Source organism: Ictalurus punctatus, chromosome 4 (assembly GCF_001660625.3).
Source record: "Ictalurus punctatus breed USDA103 chromosome 4, Coco_2.0, whole genome shotgun sequence".
Lineage (NCBI taxonomy): Eukaryota > Metazoa > Chordata > Actinopteri > Siluriformes > Ictaluridae > Ictalurus > Ictalurus punctatus.
In genome coordinates this window covers 23,421,989-23,438,645 of record NC_071284.1, presented here as the reverse complement: position 1 = coordinate 23,438,645, position 16,657 = coordinate 23,421,989, and the positions used below count along the sequence as shown (strand labels likewise).

The 16,657-nt window shown below is 39.5% G+C and overlaps 1 protein-coding gene across 4 annotated transcripts in view; it reads left to right on the top strand.

Annotated features, from left to right (window-relative positions):
* Window positions 1-16,657, top strand: part of LOC108264294 (latent-transforming growth factor beta-binding protein 4) — an 83,244-nt gene that overhangs the window by 24,968 nt on the left and 41,619 nt on the right. For 3 of the 4 annotated variants that reach the window (XM_017465687.3, XM_047155038.2, XM_017465685.3), the window contains exons 6-9: window positions 2,483-2,605; window positions 9,767-9,931; window positions 12,506-12,883; window positions 13,445-13,549. In XM_017465687.3, coding sequence (XP_017321176.1) covers window positions 2,483-2,605; window positions 9,767-9,931; window positions 12,506-12,883; window positions 13,445-13,549 — 771 coding nt within the window. The remainder of the gene's footprint in view (window positions 1-2,482; window positions 2,606-9,766; window positions 9,932-12,505; window positions 12,884-13,444; window positions 13,550-16,657) is intronic. The other variant, XM_017465686.3, reaches the window with a different exon arrangement.

Sequence of the window (16,657 nt, the reverse complement as noted above, 5' to 3'; positions counted from 1 at the left end):
CTACAGTAGAGTTACTGACTTCATCAGCAGTCATGGCAAATGGTAAATTTTTCATGTATACATCTTCTGACTTAAAGTATGAAAGCTCATCAGATGAAGATTAAAAGGAAGAAGGGAATCCAATCCTACCAATATCGCGCTCACATTCGTGTACTTAATAATGGCACGGCTGTTATTACCTATGGCCAAACTCCTAAAAAGCTGGGATATGCATCGAGAAGAATTTCACTGTACTGTAAAGTAAATGGGACAAATAAATGCTTTCTTCTTTTTCGTCTTTGTCTTCTTCTCATTTGACATTGCTTAATTACAGAACAGTTGGTTGTGGTCAATTCATTTGATTGGACAAGCAGCATTCCAGATGTGCTGATATTTAGTATATCAGCATTGGTGCATTTCACTGCTCTGAACTTGGCTCAACTAATCAGATTTTAGAACCTAAACTATCCCTTTAATAAAGGGAGACAAATGATGTGCTAGCTACACCATTGGACCTGGTGTCTTGTTCCATAACCATCTTTTCAGCAATTACACTAGCACCCAGATTGCTGGTTTAACTGTAAGAATTTCTCTTATAATATTTTTGAATATGGATAGGATTGAAATGTAATGTAAAATGTGAAATATAATGTAAAATATGATATAATATTAATGTTAATCTAAAATGCATGAAAAAGTGCATGGCAGCATTAAATACCATCACAGTGTGATTGCATAGCATAATAAAGAAATAGGTCATAGGGAAAAAAAAGTAATATCTACTATTACTGGAGACTACAGGTGATCCTTTTAACAAGTCTGCTTTAAAAAAATTATGGTAGTTTTACTGGACCCTTCAGAACTGAATCCTCACTGCTGCAACAGTGTTGTAAGATTGGGAAAGATGCTAATCATACAGGTAATTTATCAACTGCCCATAACTCTGTGTGTGAGCATGTGTGCGGGTGTGCGGGTTTCTGTGTTTTTGTGTGTGTGTGTGTGTGTGTGTGTGTGTGTGTGTGTGTTTGCTAATCCGGTGCAGGAAACTTTGTAGATGGCTTAATTTTCTGTTTGTGATGTCCCTTGCAAAACCATCGATCAGATAAGCGATGTCACATAGCCCACCATTGAAAGCTCTCTCTCTCTCTCTCTCTCTCTCTCTCTCTCTCTCTCTGTGCGTGTGTGTGTGTGTGTGTGTGTGTGTGTGTGTGTGTGGTGTTTGAGTGGAGGAGATTTTGGGGCTTGTGACTTATCTCTGGGATGGAGACCAACTGTCTGTGAATCACTCTGCTTCATAGAACAGTTTATTCCCAACTGAGATACAAAGCTGTAGCCTGGTGTGTGTGTGTGTGTGTGTGTGTGTGTGTGTGTGTGTGTGTGTGTGTGTGTGACAAGTCCATTCTGAATCTCAACACTATTATATAACTATAAAGATCATTTGATGTAGTAAAAGTAAAAAATGTATGTTTTCTTTCTCATTGTGACAGTGCCTTTGTGTTAAATTTTACAGTCACATAATATTAATATACTGTAGGCTTTTGTGATCTTTGCTCTGTGTTACCAATATAGACAGGGTATTTAATTTAAAAATCAGGGTATTGAGTTTAGGGTGTTACAAGGGTAACACAATTATGGCAATTATCCCCTATCACCACCATCACCACCTCTTGTCTTTAGGTGGGATTACGCAGTTTTCATCTTCTAGATTGACAGGTCTGTGTCTAATTCCCACAAGAAACAGCATCATGACATCACATTCCCAAGACTAATAGTCTAGAAGTTCAGATACAATCAACACCTGGTACTGTTTATGATAGTTAGTGTGGAATCCTCTTGAAGGGCCCCTCTTTCACAAGTCATGAAACTGTTGGGTTTGGGCCATGGCTCTGGGCATGCTAAGGACAGTACCATCCTCTAAACTTTTAGTACATACACATCAAATGCCAGCTGTTCATATAAAAGGATGGGGACATAGAGGAACTGGAACATACATATACTTTATGGCATAATTTATACCAGTGGTTCCCAAACTTTTCCAGGGCAAGGCCCCCCAAATGGCATTAACATTTGACTGAGGACCCCCTTTTGCAAGATGTCTTTAAAACACATTAAAAATACAGACTTCTGAATATATCCACCCTTTTTTTAATTAATAATTACGTCTTGCATCTTTACATTACATTACATTAGGAATTGATTGTGTGTGTGGTTGTCTGAGAGTGAGAAAGAGAAAATCATTTATTTATTTATTTTTCACACCAAATTGTTGAGGCCCCCCGGGCGCCCTCTGGCGGCACCCACTTTGAAAACCACTGATTTATACCACACACTCTGTTTGTGTATAATACAGTATGTGTATATTTATATATCCACACCACTACCTTAAACAGGAGGAAACACTAAACTGCAACATTAATTCAACCTAAAATTAGCTGGATGGAAACAAGATGACACACAAAGACACACCCACAGACCCACCTCTCGTCTTCCTCCCCTGGTGTAGATATTAACGAGTGCGTGCATCCAGCTTTCTGTGAGAATGGGAAGTGTGTGAACACCCGTGGGAGCTACAGCTGTGTTTGCAAACCTGGTTTCTTATTGGACGCCTCACGTGGCATCTGTATCTGTAAGTAAAGGGAAAATGCCGGAACATTGGCAAGGCTGAAGAGTCACACAGCTACAATGCATGGTCAAGTCCAAATGTTTAAGTTCACTACCAACAAGAACTGATTTTATTTCTTCTGTAATAAACATTTTATTTACTAAAAAGTATTTCAGGAAGAGTGAGTTGGTCTGTGAAGTGCTGTAGAGAATAATCTAGTGTTCTAGACAGGATCAGAAATGGCTGTTATATTGAAATTATAATGCACAATATACTAGTATTGTGCAGCTCACAGGAACGGTCTTCCAGGACAAATAAAAAAAAAATTGTATAATTGTAAAATTTTACAATGTTTTAAAATATTTCTTTCCACACACTGGATCATATTTTCAATATAATATGATTCCACGTACTATAAAATGAATAAAAGTGTATAATTTGATCAAATAAATTGTCGCACTGTGACCAGGATAAAGCAGTTACTGACAGTGGGTGAGAGTGAGTAAGGAAATTCTATTCAGTCTTGTGATTGATTTGGGTGAAGGTTTCCTCAATATTATCTCCATCTACTTTACATTTAAATGGGAGAAAGTACATGTAGACATTGAAAAGTCACCAGTTATTCAGAATGTGTACTACAGAGTGTGGCCACAAAAACAGTATCAAACTTATTTAAAAAATAAGTCCAGTACAGTGTTCTGATTGGTTAAAAAAAACAGGAACAATGCAATTCACAGGCATGCTCCAGTATGACAAAGCTATGCAACGTCTCATTCCCTTCTCAGGAAACAGGGTTACATTCATAACCGAGACGTTCCCTTTCAAAGGGAACTCAACGTTGCGTGAGCTTCACACTGTGGAAACAAGAATACCCACTCTGTCATACTGAGAACATGGTCTGTTCAAAAGATCAAAGCTCGAGGTTCACAGCAAGACACTTGAGCCAGGGTGGAATGTATATGCAGGGTATTATATCAAATGTATGTGTACGGCCCCTTTGGACAAAGCCTTCGAAGAGGCAACCCCCCTAGTGGAATGAGCCTTTATGCTCGGAGGCATAGTGAGACCGCGTGCCTCATAAGCGATAGAGATTGCTTCCACTATCCAATTAGAAATGTGCTGCTTTGTCACAGCATCACTACTGTCTGCTGTCACCGCCAAAGCACTGCTGGGCAGCAGCTGCTCTGACTTAACCCACTGGCCGGTGCAGCGGACATAAGTACAGAGAGCCCTTACTGGACACATTATTTGCATTTTCTCTTGTTCCGGTGTGAGGAATGGAGGAGAGCAGAAAGCCTGCAACACTATTGACTGGTCAGCAGATGTAGGCAGTTTAGGAATATAATCCGGCCTAGGATATACGAAGGCCTTGGCTAGTCCAGGGGCAAAGTCAAGGCAAGAAGGGGCAACAGAGAGAGATTGTAGATCTCCTACTTGCTTGACAGATGCCAGGGCTGGCAGAGGAGCTACCTTTAGTGTCAGAACCTGCTCTGAGGCTGACTCTAAGGGCTCAAATGTGGCACCTGACAGACCTTCCAGGACCACAGAAAGGTCCCAGTCCCATAAGCCTCGAAGTTAGAGGATGTTGCCCCACAGAGGCTTCATGAATAGGGGCATAGCTGGCCAAAATGGTGGCCACGTAGACCCTGATTGTAGAAGGAGCCAACCCTGGTGAGAAACGTCCTTGTAAGAACTCCAGGAGTGTAGCTATTGTGCTTTTCACTGGGTTTAACTGATGTTCCTCACACCACGAGACAAAAAGTCGCCACTTGAGCACATACAATTTCCTCGTGGATGGTGCTTTAGCATTCAACATGGTCTCTAATAAGCCATAAGTGATAAATCAGCCCTCCGGCTTGAGCAAATAGATCCCTGCAGACAGGAATCTCCCAAGGGGTGCCGTCTAGCAAGGATATTATCTCTGAGTACCATATTTGAGCTGGCCAATAAAGTGCTACTAACAGCAGACGTAGATGATCTTGGTGAACTCTCGCTAGAACTTGTGGGAGCAGAGCAATCGGGGGAAAAGCGTACAGATGTAACATGGCCACGTGTGCACCATGGCATCTACACCCAATGGTGCAGGAGGAGTGAGGGCAAACCACAGTGGGCAGTGTGTTGTCTCCTCGGAGACAAACACATTCACTTCTGCTTGGCCGAACCTCCACTATATGGACTCCACCACTTGTGGATGGAGCCTCCAAACCCTAGGCCTCAGCCTCTGCCTCGACAGGATGTCTGCCCCCACATTGCAGTAGCCCAGAATGTAAATTGCACTCACTGACAAGAACTTTCCCTCAGCCCAGAGAAGAATTAGTTGCGTTGCCTGAACAGGGGGCGTGAATGTAACCCTTGCTGGTGGTTGATATGCGACTGCTGTGTTCTCTGTCACAACTAACACATAATGACCTCTTAATTGAGGAAGAAAGAATTTCAGTGATAGAAATACGGCCTGCATTTCTAGGAAATTTATATGCCACCCCAGATGAGGATCGCTCCAAAGACCATGAGCTGGACAGCCATCTAAGACCGTGCCCCAGCCCATGAGGGAGACATCTGTCATTACCGTCTTGCAATAAGGAGACACTCCTAGAGTGTGACCCGAGGCTAGAAACCGGGAGCACCTCCAAATTCTCAGAACACAGGCATCACCGCGTGACAGTGATTACATGACAGTGAGTTTTCAGCCACCACTGAAATGGTCTCAAGTGTAATAGGCCGAACAGTATGACGTTGGATGCTGCTGCCATAAGCCCCAACAGTCTCTCATAGTGAGTGGAGGGGATGCTCAGACCCAGCTTTATCTTGCTCAATGTTGATAGGATTGACCCTATGCATGTTGGGGATAGAACCGCCCTCATCATAGTAGAATCCCATACAACCCCTGTAAAAGTCATCCTCTGCACTGGAGAAAGCATATTTTTCTTGAGGTTCAACCTGAACACCAAGCTCCTCATGTGGGCGAGAATAAAATCTCGATGTTGAAGTGCCAGTTACCTGGATCGTGCTAGAAATAACCAATCGTCCAGGTAGTTTAGTACATGTATGCCCTGGAGTAGCAATGGAGCCAGAGCGGCATTCAATCATGTTGTGAAATTGCGAGGTGATAAAGCTAGCCTGAAGGGAAGAAACCAATACTTGTACGCGTTGCCTCCAAATGCAAACCTCAGGAACTTCCTGTGACTGGGCAATATTTCTATGTGGAAATATGCATCTTTTAGAACTATCGTTACAAACCAGTCCTCGAACTGAGTCTGTGGAATGATAAGCTTGATTATCAGCATCTTGAACCTGTATGTCCGAACAGTATGGTTCAGATGACGCATATCTAAAATTTGGGAAAACTTGGAATGACCTTGGCTAGGGGAGGTGCACTGGGTAAGGGTAGGTGCACTGGTGCTACTACAGTAGCACTGGGTAACCTCACATCCCCTGATACATCCCTCCATGGCCCATCAGCTCTTTCTTTGACTGCTTGGCCTTTATGAGCATTCTCAGATCAAGCCTATTAGCAGGCCGTGACTATGGCCACCCAGTTCCCCTTCTGTGTCTCCCTTGCACTAGCGCTGGTCCAGGCTCCACTAATGGATGCCTGGGTGAACTCAACGCAATGGTGAAAGAACTGGATGAACGCTACCTTTTGCTGTTTTGCCTCGAAAAACCTGTTGGCCATGGCATTAACTGCGCCGCTGAACAGGCCAGAAGGTTCAACAGGGGCATCCAGCATGAAGACCTTATCTTTGTTCCCCAGAGGTGAAAGGTTTAGCCATAGGATCTGAAAGGTTTAGCCATAGGTTCCTCTCTTCCTTAACCATGCTGCCCATTGAATGGCCGATATGATGGGCCATTTTCTTGTGCGTTTGCTAGTGCCATGGTGCGGCGAAGCTCTGCCACTGCCATGGGCCCAATTCCCTCCCCAATGTCGAGCTCACTCAGCAGATCTGCTTGGTAGGCCTGCAACACTGCCATTTTATGCAGTGAACGACAAGCAAGACCCGCTGCCGCATAGGCCTTGCCCACTAATGCCGAAGTGGCCTTACGTGGCTTGGAAGGCAAAGCCAGCCCCCCTAAATTATCTGCAATCGATGGAGAGAGGTAGCTCTCAAGTGCCTCCTCCATCTTCGGTATAGCTAAATAGCCATGCTGTTCACTCTCCATGATGGCTGAATAATCTGACATTGTAGGCTTATAAGTGTGGCTAGTGTATGGTTTTCCCCAGAAGTGTGATATTTCATCATGCACTTCTGGAAGAAAGGGGAGTTTTCTCCGGTGTGTGGAAGATTTGTTTTCAATGGGGAGAAACACTCGTCCAGCCCACTACGAGCCTCTTTCTCTTCCTTGGGCCAGTCTAGATTTAGTTTTTCAACTGCCGTAGTAATCACTTTAAGCAGCTCTTTATATGCTTGAGAGCTGCTTTCTGTTTTTGGTGCAGTGGCACCCCCTACTGGCTCCTCGGATTCAAGAGGGTGTTTTGGCTTTCCATAGCTGAAGTAGGAGTTGCGATGCGAGCTCCAATATCCAGCAGAGAGCCGGACCTGGAAGACAGAGCATGAGATCCTCTTCCATCCGGCACCTCTTCCAGATCCATACAAGATCCCCAGGACCTGAGCTAGCTGGCTGAAGAGAGCGACACGCGAACGGAGCTGCCTGATTGTAAGGCTTTCACAATTTGCACAGTCAGACCCCTCGAGGGCTGCCCTGGCGTGCTCAACCCTAGACACTTCACACAGAAAATGTGTCCATCCATCCCCATGATGAAATGGGAGCAAGGCGTGACACACTTCCTAAATTCTTTTTCACTCATACTTTTCTCTTCTTTTAAAAAGGAAAAGTAAATAGATATTTTTTTTAAAAGATAGAGAGGAAATTAAGAGTCTTTTTGCAAGCGTTACACAAACAACCGACATGCGGTTTCGCTGAAGATAATAAGGCTGATGTCGCAGTTCACAAGTGCCATTTTTATATCACGTGATGTGCTTAATTGCCATGTCACCTGATCAAGGCAGGCCTCTAAAGAGGCATGATGTTACACAAGCTTCAGATACCGGTCACGCACGAGGATGCTTCCCACAGCGTGATGCTCATGCAACGTTGAGTTCCCTTTGAAAGGGAACCTACTGACTGTTACAAAGTACTGACACTCACAATAACTTCTGTAAATGTTAAATAAATGTTTCCTGAAAATAGAATGATTATATGGTTAATGATAATATGGTTTCTAAATCCACTTATTATTAGCTTTAGGTTATATAGCTCACTTGCCATGCAAGTCTCTGTGAATGATTTCTTAATTATAGAAACAATAATGTATTAGAATGAGCACCTTAATAGAAATCATTTGAATTATAGGCCGGGCTGTGCTGTTATATAATGAACACCTTCTGACCAATCAGAAACAACAATTTAACAGCAGTAGGTGTTATCAAATGTTAGAGGTGGTAGTTACATTTAAGTAATGAATAGTGAAGTATTGGCTAAGTTAGTTTTTCCTTAGTTGATTAAATAAACATGTTTCTTGGTAGTGCACTCAGACTTTTGGATGTGTCTCTATACATTCTTTATAAATGTAACACACTCTTCAGTCCCTCATAAATTCATCCAAATAGGTAATATAAGCCTCAAAAATGAATGACCTGAAAGACAGAGAGACAAAGCCTGAATGTTGAATTGCTAAAAGCAGTTTTAGCTGTGCAATGCTCTCACCGTGCTGTTTGCAAGAAGACGTCGCTGTGCTGCTGTTTTCTTGTGCTTTACTTGATGCCTTTGACCTCTGACTTCTACACTATTCCAGCTGCCTTTTTGTTCAAGTGCACGTTTGGGGGCTTCAACAAGCATTTTTCACTTTGTTGGAATGTTGTTAAAGCATTTTGTATATGGATACATGTATGTTGTGTGTTTATGCTTTCATGCATGTGCATGTGCGTGTTTTTTAAAAAATGTTGTGTCAGTTTTTTTTTTTCCTCGGCTGTGTTGGTTGTAAGATCTGTTCTACTAAGCCAACCAGAAATGTTGAAATGTAGAACAGTTCTACACTATGTTTAGAAATCACATGAACCACAGAAAGTAAAAATCAATGCTAGGAAAACTTTTAGATTTTATATTCTACACAAACATCTGTGAAATAGTAGCCAATTAAATTGTCTAAATAAACAGCAGTAACAATAGCAAAATAAGAGAAATGGATTTAAATACATAATTACCAGAAAATAGTTGTATGAAGCTTAGTAGCTTTGGTCATTTTGCCAAAAGGTTTGTTAAACATTTGTTGACTTTTGTTATTGACTAAAAGTAGAACATGGGGTTTTAAAATGGAGATTTTGCCTTTAAATATTATGTTATCAATATGTAAATTGTGTAAATATTATGAAAAGATTTATTAGTACTCAAATAAATTAAACTTGTTCTGACAGACCCGGTATGTGTTGGATGATGTGAACACCATGATTCATCCAAACACAACGAAAATCTTCTTGAGAGTCTGAGAATAATTAACAATATTACACACCATCACAATATTTCAGCCTCACTGACATAATAATTACTGACATATTACTGATGTAATAATTACAGTAAGAGCTAAGAAACCATATATTGTGTAGCCATAGGAAGAGTTCATTTAGTCTACAAAAAGGGGTTCTCAAACTCTTTGTAGACCCCCTCCATTGTAGATTTACTTTAGAAATGCAACAATTTTAAATATTAAGGTTATTATTCCAATGTAAATATTATACTAATAATATTTTGGCTATTTTAGAGGCATAGAGCTTTTTTTTTATTACTGAACTTTCCACTGACAGAACAAATTAGGTCCAAGTTGAGTAATCAGGCAAATAACTATAAAAACCTTGATAATGATAGCTTGGTATTTCCACCACTTTATCAAAATAAATAAACAGACTCCACTTTGAGAATATATAAAGAAAGCATGATGTGCAAGAGTTTTCTTTATGACCCAAATGTAACAGACAACCTACAGATACTGAGCTGAGATATGACAGAAATGGGGTTTTCAGTGGGTTTAACCACTTTATGATTTCCTTAATATTAATGGACCGGCATGAGAAGAATGCTGCATGTTTGAGTCCATGTCTCTGTTCACTCAGTCTAGTCACAGCCTTTTATGTTTGATTGGTATTGTTTTGCCTTTATGCTATATTTTATGACGTTTTTTTCCCCTCTGCACAGCCCAGAAGGTGATCTCAGAGGAGAAGGATCAGTGTTTCCGTGTTGTCTCTCAGGGCTCCTGTTCTTTGCCCATCCTGAAGAACATCACCAAGCAGATCTGCTGTTGCAGTCGTGTCGGTAAAGCCTGGGGAAGGAAGTGTGAGGCCTGCCCCTATTTTGGATCTGGTGAGTCACTTGTTTTATTTTGTGAATGTTTACCCATATTTATCCTCAGATTTTAGTTTTACATATTTTATTATCTATCAATATATCAGGGCAAGACAAAGAATCTTTAACTATACAAACAACAATACAGCAGTGGACTACAACACCTACCCATACAAATAAAATTATGACATATTAATGCACAGTTACCTCACATTTAATGTGTTAATATTATTATTTATTTTTTTAGTTATATTATTAAATGATAATATTTAAAAATGTATAACCTTAAAATCCATAAAGATCTAACCATTTAAAAACTTAAAACCCATATCAAAATAATAAATGTACAACAAGAACAATAAAGATAAGAAATCATTTTGCATGAAAATGTATGCATTAACTGAATGGGAAAACTTCTGTGTCAAAAACCTCTCTATGACACATATTTTGTGCATTTCTTTGTGCAACATTTATCAATAAACATCTTATGATTTATGTAATACACTTACTTGGAAAGTATGGGAATGTTGGCCACAGCTGAGAGAAGCGTGATTAGATATTTTCCAGCCAAAAATGTTGCAATGAAACAGATTAAAGTGTGGAGTGCTGGGATATGTAGGGTTTTTTTTCCCACTCAATTTACTCAACATTACATATGATTAGGTTGTATTTAAAAAAAAAAAAAAAAAGTTGTCATTTTAAAACTGTGGGTCTTTTAGGTGAGTCTTTTAGACAGGTTTTAATGTTGTGATAGGTTTTAATTCTCCTTAGCATTTTTCACATATGTTTAATAAAACAGCTGTTTTAAGTCACACTTGCCTTCTCTAGAAGAGATTAGAATAGAGGTTTAAATGACCAGTTTGGCCCAAAAATGAAATATACCAATTACCTCAAATGTTCAGAGCAAGCAAGAACATTTTATAGACTTTGTTTTGCATTGTGTAAACTTACTGTCTAACTTTTTATTACTGTGCCTCAAACTGGCTTAATTATGGCAAGGGGAAATATATAAATATAAACAAATTTTTTAACCATAAACTCACTTCTGTGCTTTAAATAAGTCACTATGGATAAAAGCACCTGTCAGGTTGTAAATGTAAAATGCACAGAATGATACTGTATACTGAACAATAATCATGCCTTGTTGCTCATTAGTCACTAAATAAAGGACCACCTGATTAAAAATCTAGAATCACATCAATATCAGCCAATGCTCAAAAAGTGGAGGTGAATACAGTATAGAATGAAAGTTTCCCTCTTACGCCGGATGTAGGCAATCAGCCAAGACATGTCTTTCTTGAATTTTGTATCTGAATTTTGCTTCTATAGTTACAGTTATAGTTAAGACCATTTGTATGGAAATGCAAAAAAGAATAATTAAAAGACTTTAAAACATTTAAAAGACATTTTGAACTATAACAAACATCCAAATCACTTGTTCCGTTCAGTTTTAGAAATCTGAATCAATAATTAAGTTTTTAACATATATGTATATGTATGTATAAACAACAGTGTAAGAAATTATAGACTGCCTCTCAGCAGATTCCACCCCGAACTGTTTTGGGATTAGCTTGTTCCCCAAAAAAGGCTGAATTATCAAAGGGACAATTCACTTCAATCTCAGCAATATGTGCATAATACCACCTAAAGTGACATTCACACAGTTATAGTATAGGAGCGGCAGTGGGACATTAAGAACCATCCCTGAACAAAGGGTTACATGACTGTAATTATCATTCAGAAAGACACACCTCACCATTTGGGGGTCACACCTGTAACAATGTCAGTACTGTGAGAATGGCAAGTGATCACATCAAATCCTTAATTTACATTTAGAGTGAAAGTTCATTTACATTACACACAAAAAACCTGGTTTGAAACACAGTATGAAATATCTGTGCTGATATTGTTCGGGGTTCACTTTGACTCCGAGGAACTTGAAGTGCTTCATATACTTTGTCACTGCCATGCTGGAATAAAGTATTCTTCATTGGGATCTTTGACATCCTCATAATTTTTTCTTGTGTGTCATATAGTGTCAAAAACCACATAAACAAGACTAGAGATATTGAACAACTCAACAAGCTGATTTAAGAGAAGTGTGTGGAAATTTACTGTAGACTTGCACTACACTACACTGGAGGCTTTCATTACTGGTTAGCTTCGTTATCTTCCTAGCTCCAGTGCAAAACTAAAGAAGCAAAATTTCAGACACCATGTGTTGGCTAATTGACTACATTTGGGGATAAGAAGAACACAGTACATTTAGGGCAATTTTAGCAACTTAAGTTACATCAATATTTAAGTGGTGAAAGTTATGCAGATTGAGGGAAGTGTTAAGCACCTGGATAAATTGATTTCCTGGGTTTCCCATTCAGATTTTGCAAATTACATGCATTAAAGTAGTTCACGCCTCCGCAGTTGGCCGATTTTTCTTGAGTAGAGATCATTTTTGCCCAAACTATTTAATAATTTCCTAGGTGTCACACCACACACAGAGGGTTTGGGAATTAGGAATGAGAAAGCTTCAAGATTACACCACAAGTCAGTTTGCTATAATTTGCTAATGCTGAACAATCTGTCTGTCCACAGTTGAATTTAAGGAGATTTGCCCTGCTGGTCCTGGCTACCATTACTCACCCAACACACTAAAATTGAATCAGAGGGTTGCAGAATTACCCAACCCTGCACTGGTTTCTCAGACAAATCGCACTTCAACTACAGTGACTAGATATGATACATCATTATTACAATCAACAACAAGAAATGAAGCACCACATAACCAAACACCTACGAGGCCTCAATCTGCGACTATCACCCATAATGTCAGGATTCAGCAATCCAGTACTGGTCAGAGACAGCCAACTACATCAGAAGTTTTCATCATTCAGAGTGAACCACTGTTGAGTCAACACAGACAAACAGGAAGACCTGCTTCATCAACTAGTCAGCCAAACAAAGAACAGCCCTGTGAGTACCCATAACATGAGAATTGACATGAACGCAACTGAATTAACTTTATTATTCTCAGTGTGAGAACTGGTTGCAGTACACATTGGGCCTCATTTATCAGTCTTTTAGTAAAGTTGTGTGTAAATGTTTGTGTAAGTGAAACCAAACCAAAAATTTCCACCAGATTTACAAATGTTTCAGAAATGCTGGGGGCGGCATAACACACAAGCACTATCTGCACTATCCGCCCAAAGATGCCCAATATTGGCTAGTGTCGCTGTGATTGATAAGGGAGAGAGGATGTACCACCCCTCCCTCCCTGAGAGCATTTCCAATTTAGCTCTCTTGGACTCACAGGCACAGATGGAATTCTTTTTTTTTAATTAAATATTGACTCATTTTAATAGCTTGACTCAAAAATCAGCTCAAAATCAAAAGATATTTTTTGCCTATATATTTTCCATTTCAAAATGTAATTCAAATGAGCACTTGTTTATTACTTTAACTAATTTATTTTTATGTTTTCTTATGTTCATTTATGTTTAATGATAAGCATAATATTTTTTTTTTCATAAATAGATGTTATTAGGAGCCAGACAAGCAGGCCATCGGTTAACAGACACCACTATTCTCTAATACCTCTCCCAGTTCCCTCTACGGCCCGCCCACCTCCACGCGGAACAGGTCAGAAAATAATTAAAAATCACAATCATTCCTAATTTCTTGTCCAATTAATTTTTACTCTTGTATCTTCTTTGCTTCCACTATGTTTATACACACTTTAATTTTTCAATTTCCTCTGTAAGTATTTTAGTTTGTTTAAAAAAAATCATAGGGCAATAAGTTTATTTTGATAGTTTAAGCAAGTGTGTGTAATACTAGTACAAATAATGTAGCTATGAAATGTGTATGATGCCATGTCCTTTGGGTATAAGCTTTTCTTACATGTTACCTGCATAAGTTATGTGGCTTCAGTGAAATACTACAAAAGCAAACCACAGACATCAAGCATCTCTTGGTAAGGGAAAGATTATGTGCATTTAATTTATTTTTGTTAATAAACTGTTCCTAGAAACAATATTTATTCCAGCAGCTTTTGTTTACTGAATAACTGAACCCTCACTCTGTTGCATTGTTATATGGCCTTTAATGTCTTCCTTTTTGAAAATGGGAACCTGTAAGCAGATACTGGACTGAAAACCGCACAAACGACAACAGTGCCAGAAAGCTGTTTACATTTTTTGTTCAGAGAAATGTGAACAAGATATGGAATATGGTTTCAGTCCATTCCTTTGATATGTAAATAGACTGAGCTGGTGCCAGTGTTTTATGCAAGCCACAAAATATGGACTTGGACAGAGTTGAGAGAGTATCACTAGCCATTCTATGTATAGTGACTTTCAGTGACTCAAAGGCATACAGTGAGTGAAAGACACATACATTACACAAATAGAGTATAAACACACATATGCACCTATATAAACACAAGTATGTAATACAGCACATTGCCCTGCTAATACAATCTCGGCCTGCTTTTTTAAAAACCAAATATGCAAAGAGCATTGCAGGGAAGAATGTTCTTGCCAAGTTACCTTGTATGGACTGGCTCACTAGGATGCAGATACAGAGAACAGTCCTGGTAAGAGTTTGAGACATGCTGCGTACTTGACTTTAGCTTCAATGCTACCAGCAACCTGCTTTATAACCCATGATACAGGATACAAGATTTTTTACTTTTCCATAGATGCTAGCTATCATAGCTAACCAGGGCCTTCTCCTGAAAAAAAGGTGTAATGGATTAACATGTGGTAGGATATAATTTCTAACCTGTTTTCTAATCTTCAGCACATCTGTCTGTCTGCTGTCTGTCTGTTTAATCTGCCTCATATACAATTGAACTTCAATCTAATGTTGCTAGCTAATGTCTGCAGAAAAATAGTTCGCTAGCTTATTGAGCTATTCTTCAAATGATAAGCAAATACACACACCATCCACTTTGTTAGGAACGCCTGTACACCTGCACATTTATGCAGTTATCTAATCAGCAGGCAGCAGCGCAATGCAAAAAAATCATGCAGATACAGGTCAAGAGCTTCAGGTAATGTTCACACCAAACATCAGAATGAAGAAAAGGTGTTATCTATGGGACTTTGAGTATGGCATGGATGTTGCTACCAGAAGGGCTGTTTTGAATATTTAATAAATTGCTGATGTCCTGGGATTTACAAACACAACAGTCTTTAGAGTTTACACAGAATGGTGCAAAAAACAAAATACATTGATTAAGCGATAGGGATGTGCTGGTGAGGAAATTTTCCCAGAGGGGTGTCATTGGCACGTTTCCCTCTTTTTCCCCTTTGCTTTTAAATTGCTTATGAATGGCCGTGCGCATTTCACGCTCCCTTTTGAATTAGCTTCAAATCAGTGGCAGCAGCTGCTTGAATGGTGGGTTCATTATTATTCTTAATGAAAAACACAGCAACAACAAAACAGTACAATGACAAACTTGCATATATTAAACATAGAACTTTTATTAACAAAACGAATAAGACAGCTGTATTAACAAAATGAATAAGCACATTGGGTTTAAATCTAAAATATTGCCAAATAGGCGCTTTTACTTTTTGCTTTGAAACCAAATCTTCCACCATCGTTTTGTCAGTCAGCTCACCTCACTCTTCTTGTGAGTCAGCTCGCCTCACTCCTCTTCTCAGTCAACTCGCCTCACTCTCATCATGCGATAAACGAAATCTGACTCCTGCTGATGTGTTCTGCGACTCTGATTCATGCGGCTCATGCGGAATTGAGCAGACGTGTTCAGTTTTTAATTGTAGAGTCCATTCTGTAACCGAACAAAATGGTTTTCATTACTATAAAAGCAAAATACAGTCGGGGTGGTGCCGTGGTTGGCAAGTGATGTGTATCCGTGTGCAGCCGAACACTGTCAATTGTTGCACAGGCAACACCGACTATTGCAGTAAGCCTAGTGAGTGACAGTTCTGTTGGTGGAAACGCTTTGTTGTAAGATCAGATGAAGATGGCAAGGTTAATTTCAGCTACTGGAAAGTATACCTCAAATAATCACTCTTTACACCCATGGTAACAAACTGGCCAGTTGAAGATTAGAAAAAAAATTGCCTGGTCTTTTTCCAGTCTTCAACTGTCCAGTGAGTTTCATTCTGTGAGTCTGTGCCCATGAGAGCCTCAGATTCTTTCTGATGTGTGAATTCTTTCAGATTCTGATGTGTTGTAGTTCATCCACCTCAAGGTTTGATGTGTTGTGCGTTCTGAGATGCTTTTCTGCTCACCATGGTTGTAAAGAGTGCTTATTTGAGTTACCTGTCAGCTCAGACCGGTCTGGTCAGTCTCCTCTGATCTCTCTCATCAACAAAGTGTTTCTAGCTTGCAGATCCTACACTCATGGGATGTTTTTTTTTTGCATGATTCTGTGGTGTTGTGTGTGAAATTCCCTGGTCAGCAGTTTATGAAATAATCAAACCAGCCCTTCTGAGAGATCACACGTTTTCTTCATTCTGATGTTTGATGTGACCATTAACTGAAGCTCTTGACCTGTATCTGTATGATTTTTTGAATTTGCTGATTAGATAACTGCATGAATATACAGGTGTTCCGAATAATGTGGACAGCGAGTGTATATAAATGGAATATTGATTATCTGCAAAATGAGACAGAATATAATCAGATACCCTCATATGTAGGTTATAACAGTGTGCAAAAATGTCATTGTGCAGGACTGGACTGAGCAAAACTCTTAAAGTATGATGTTCATCC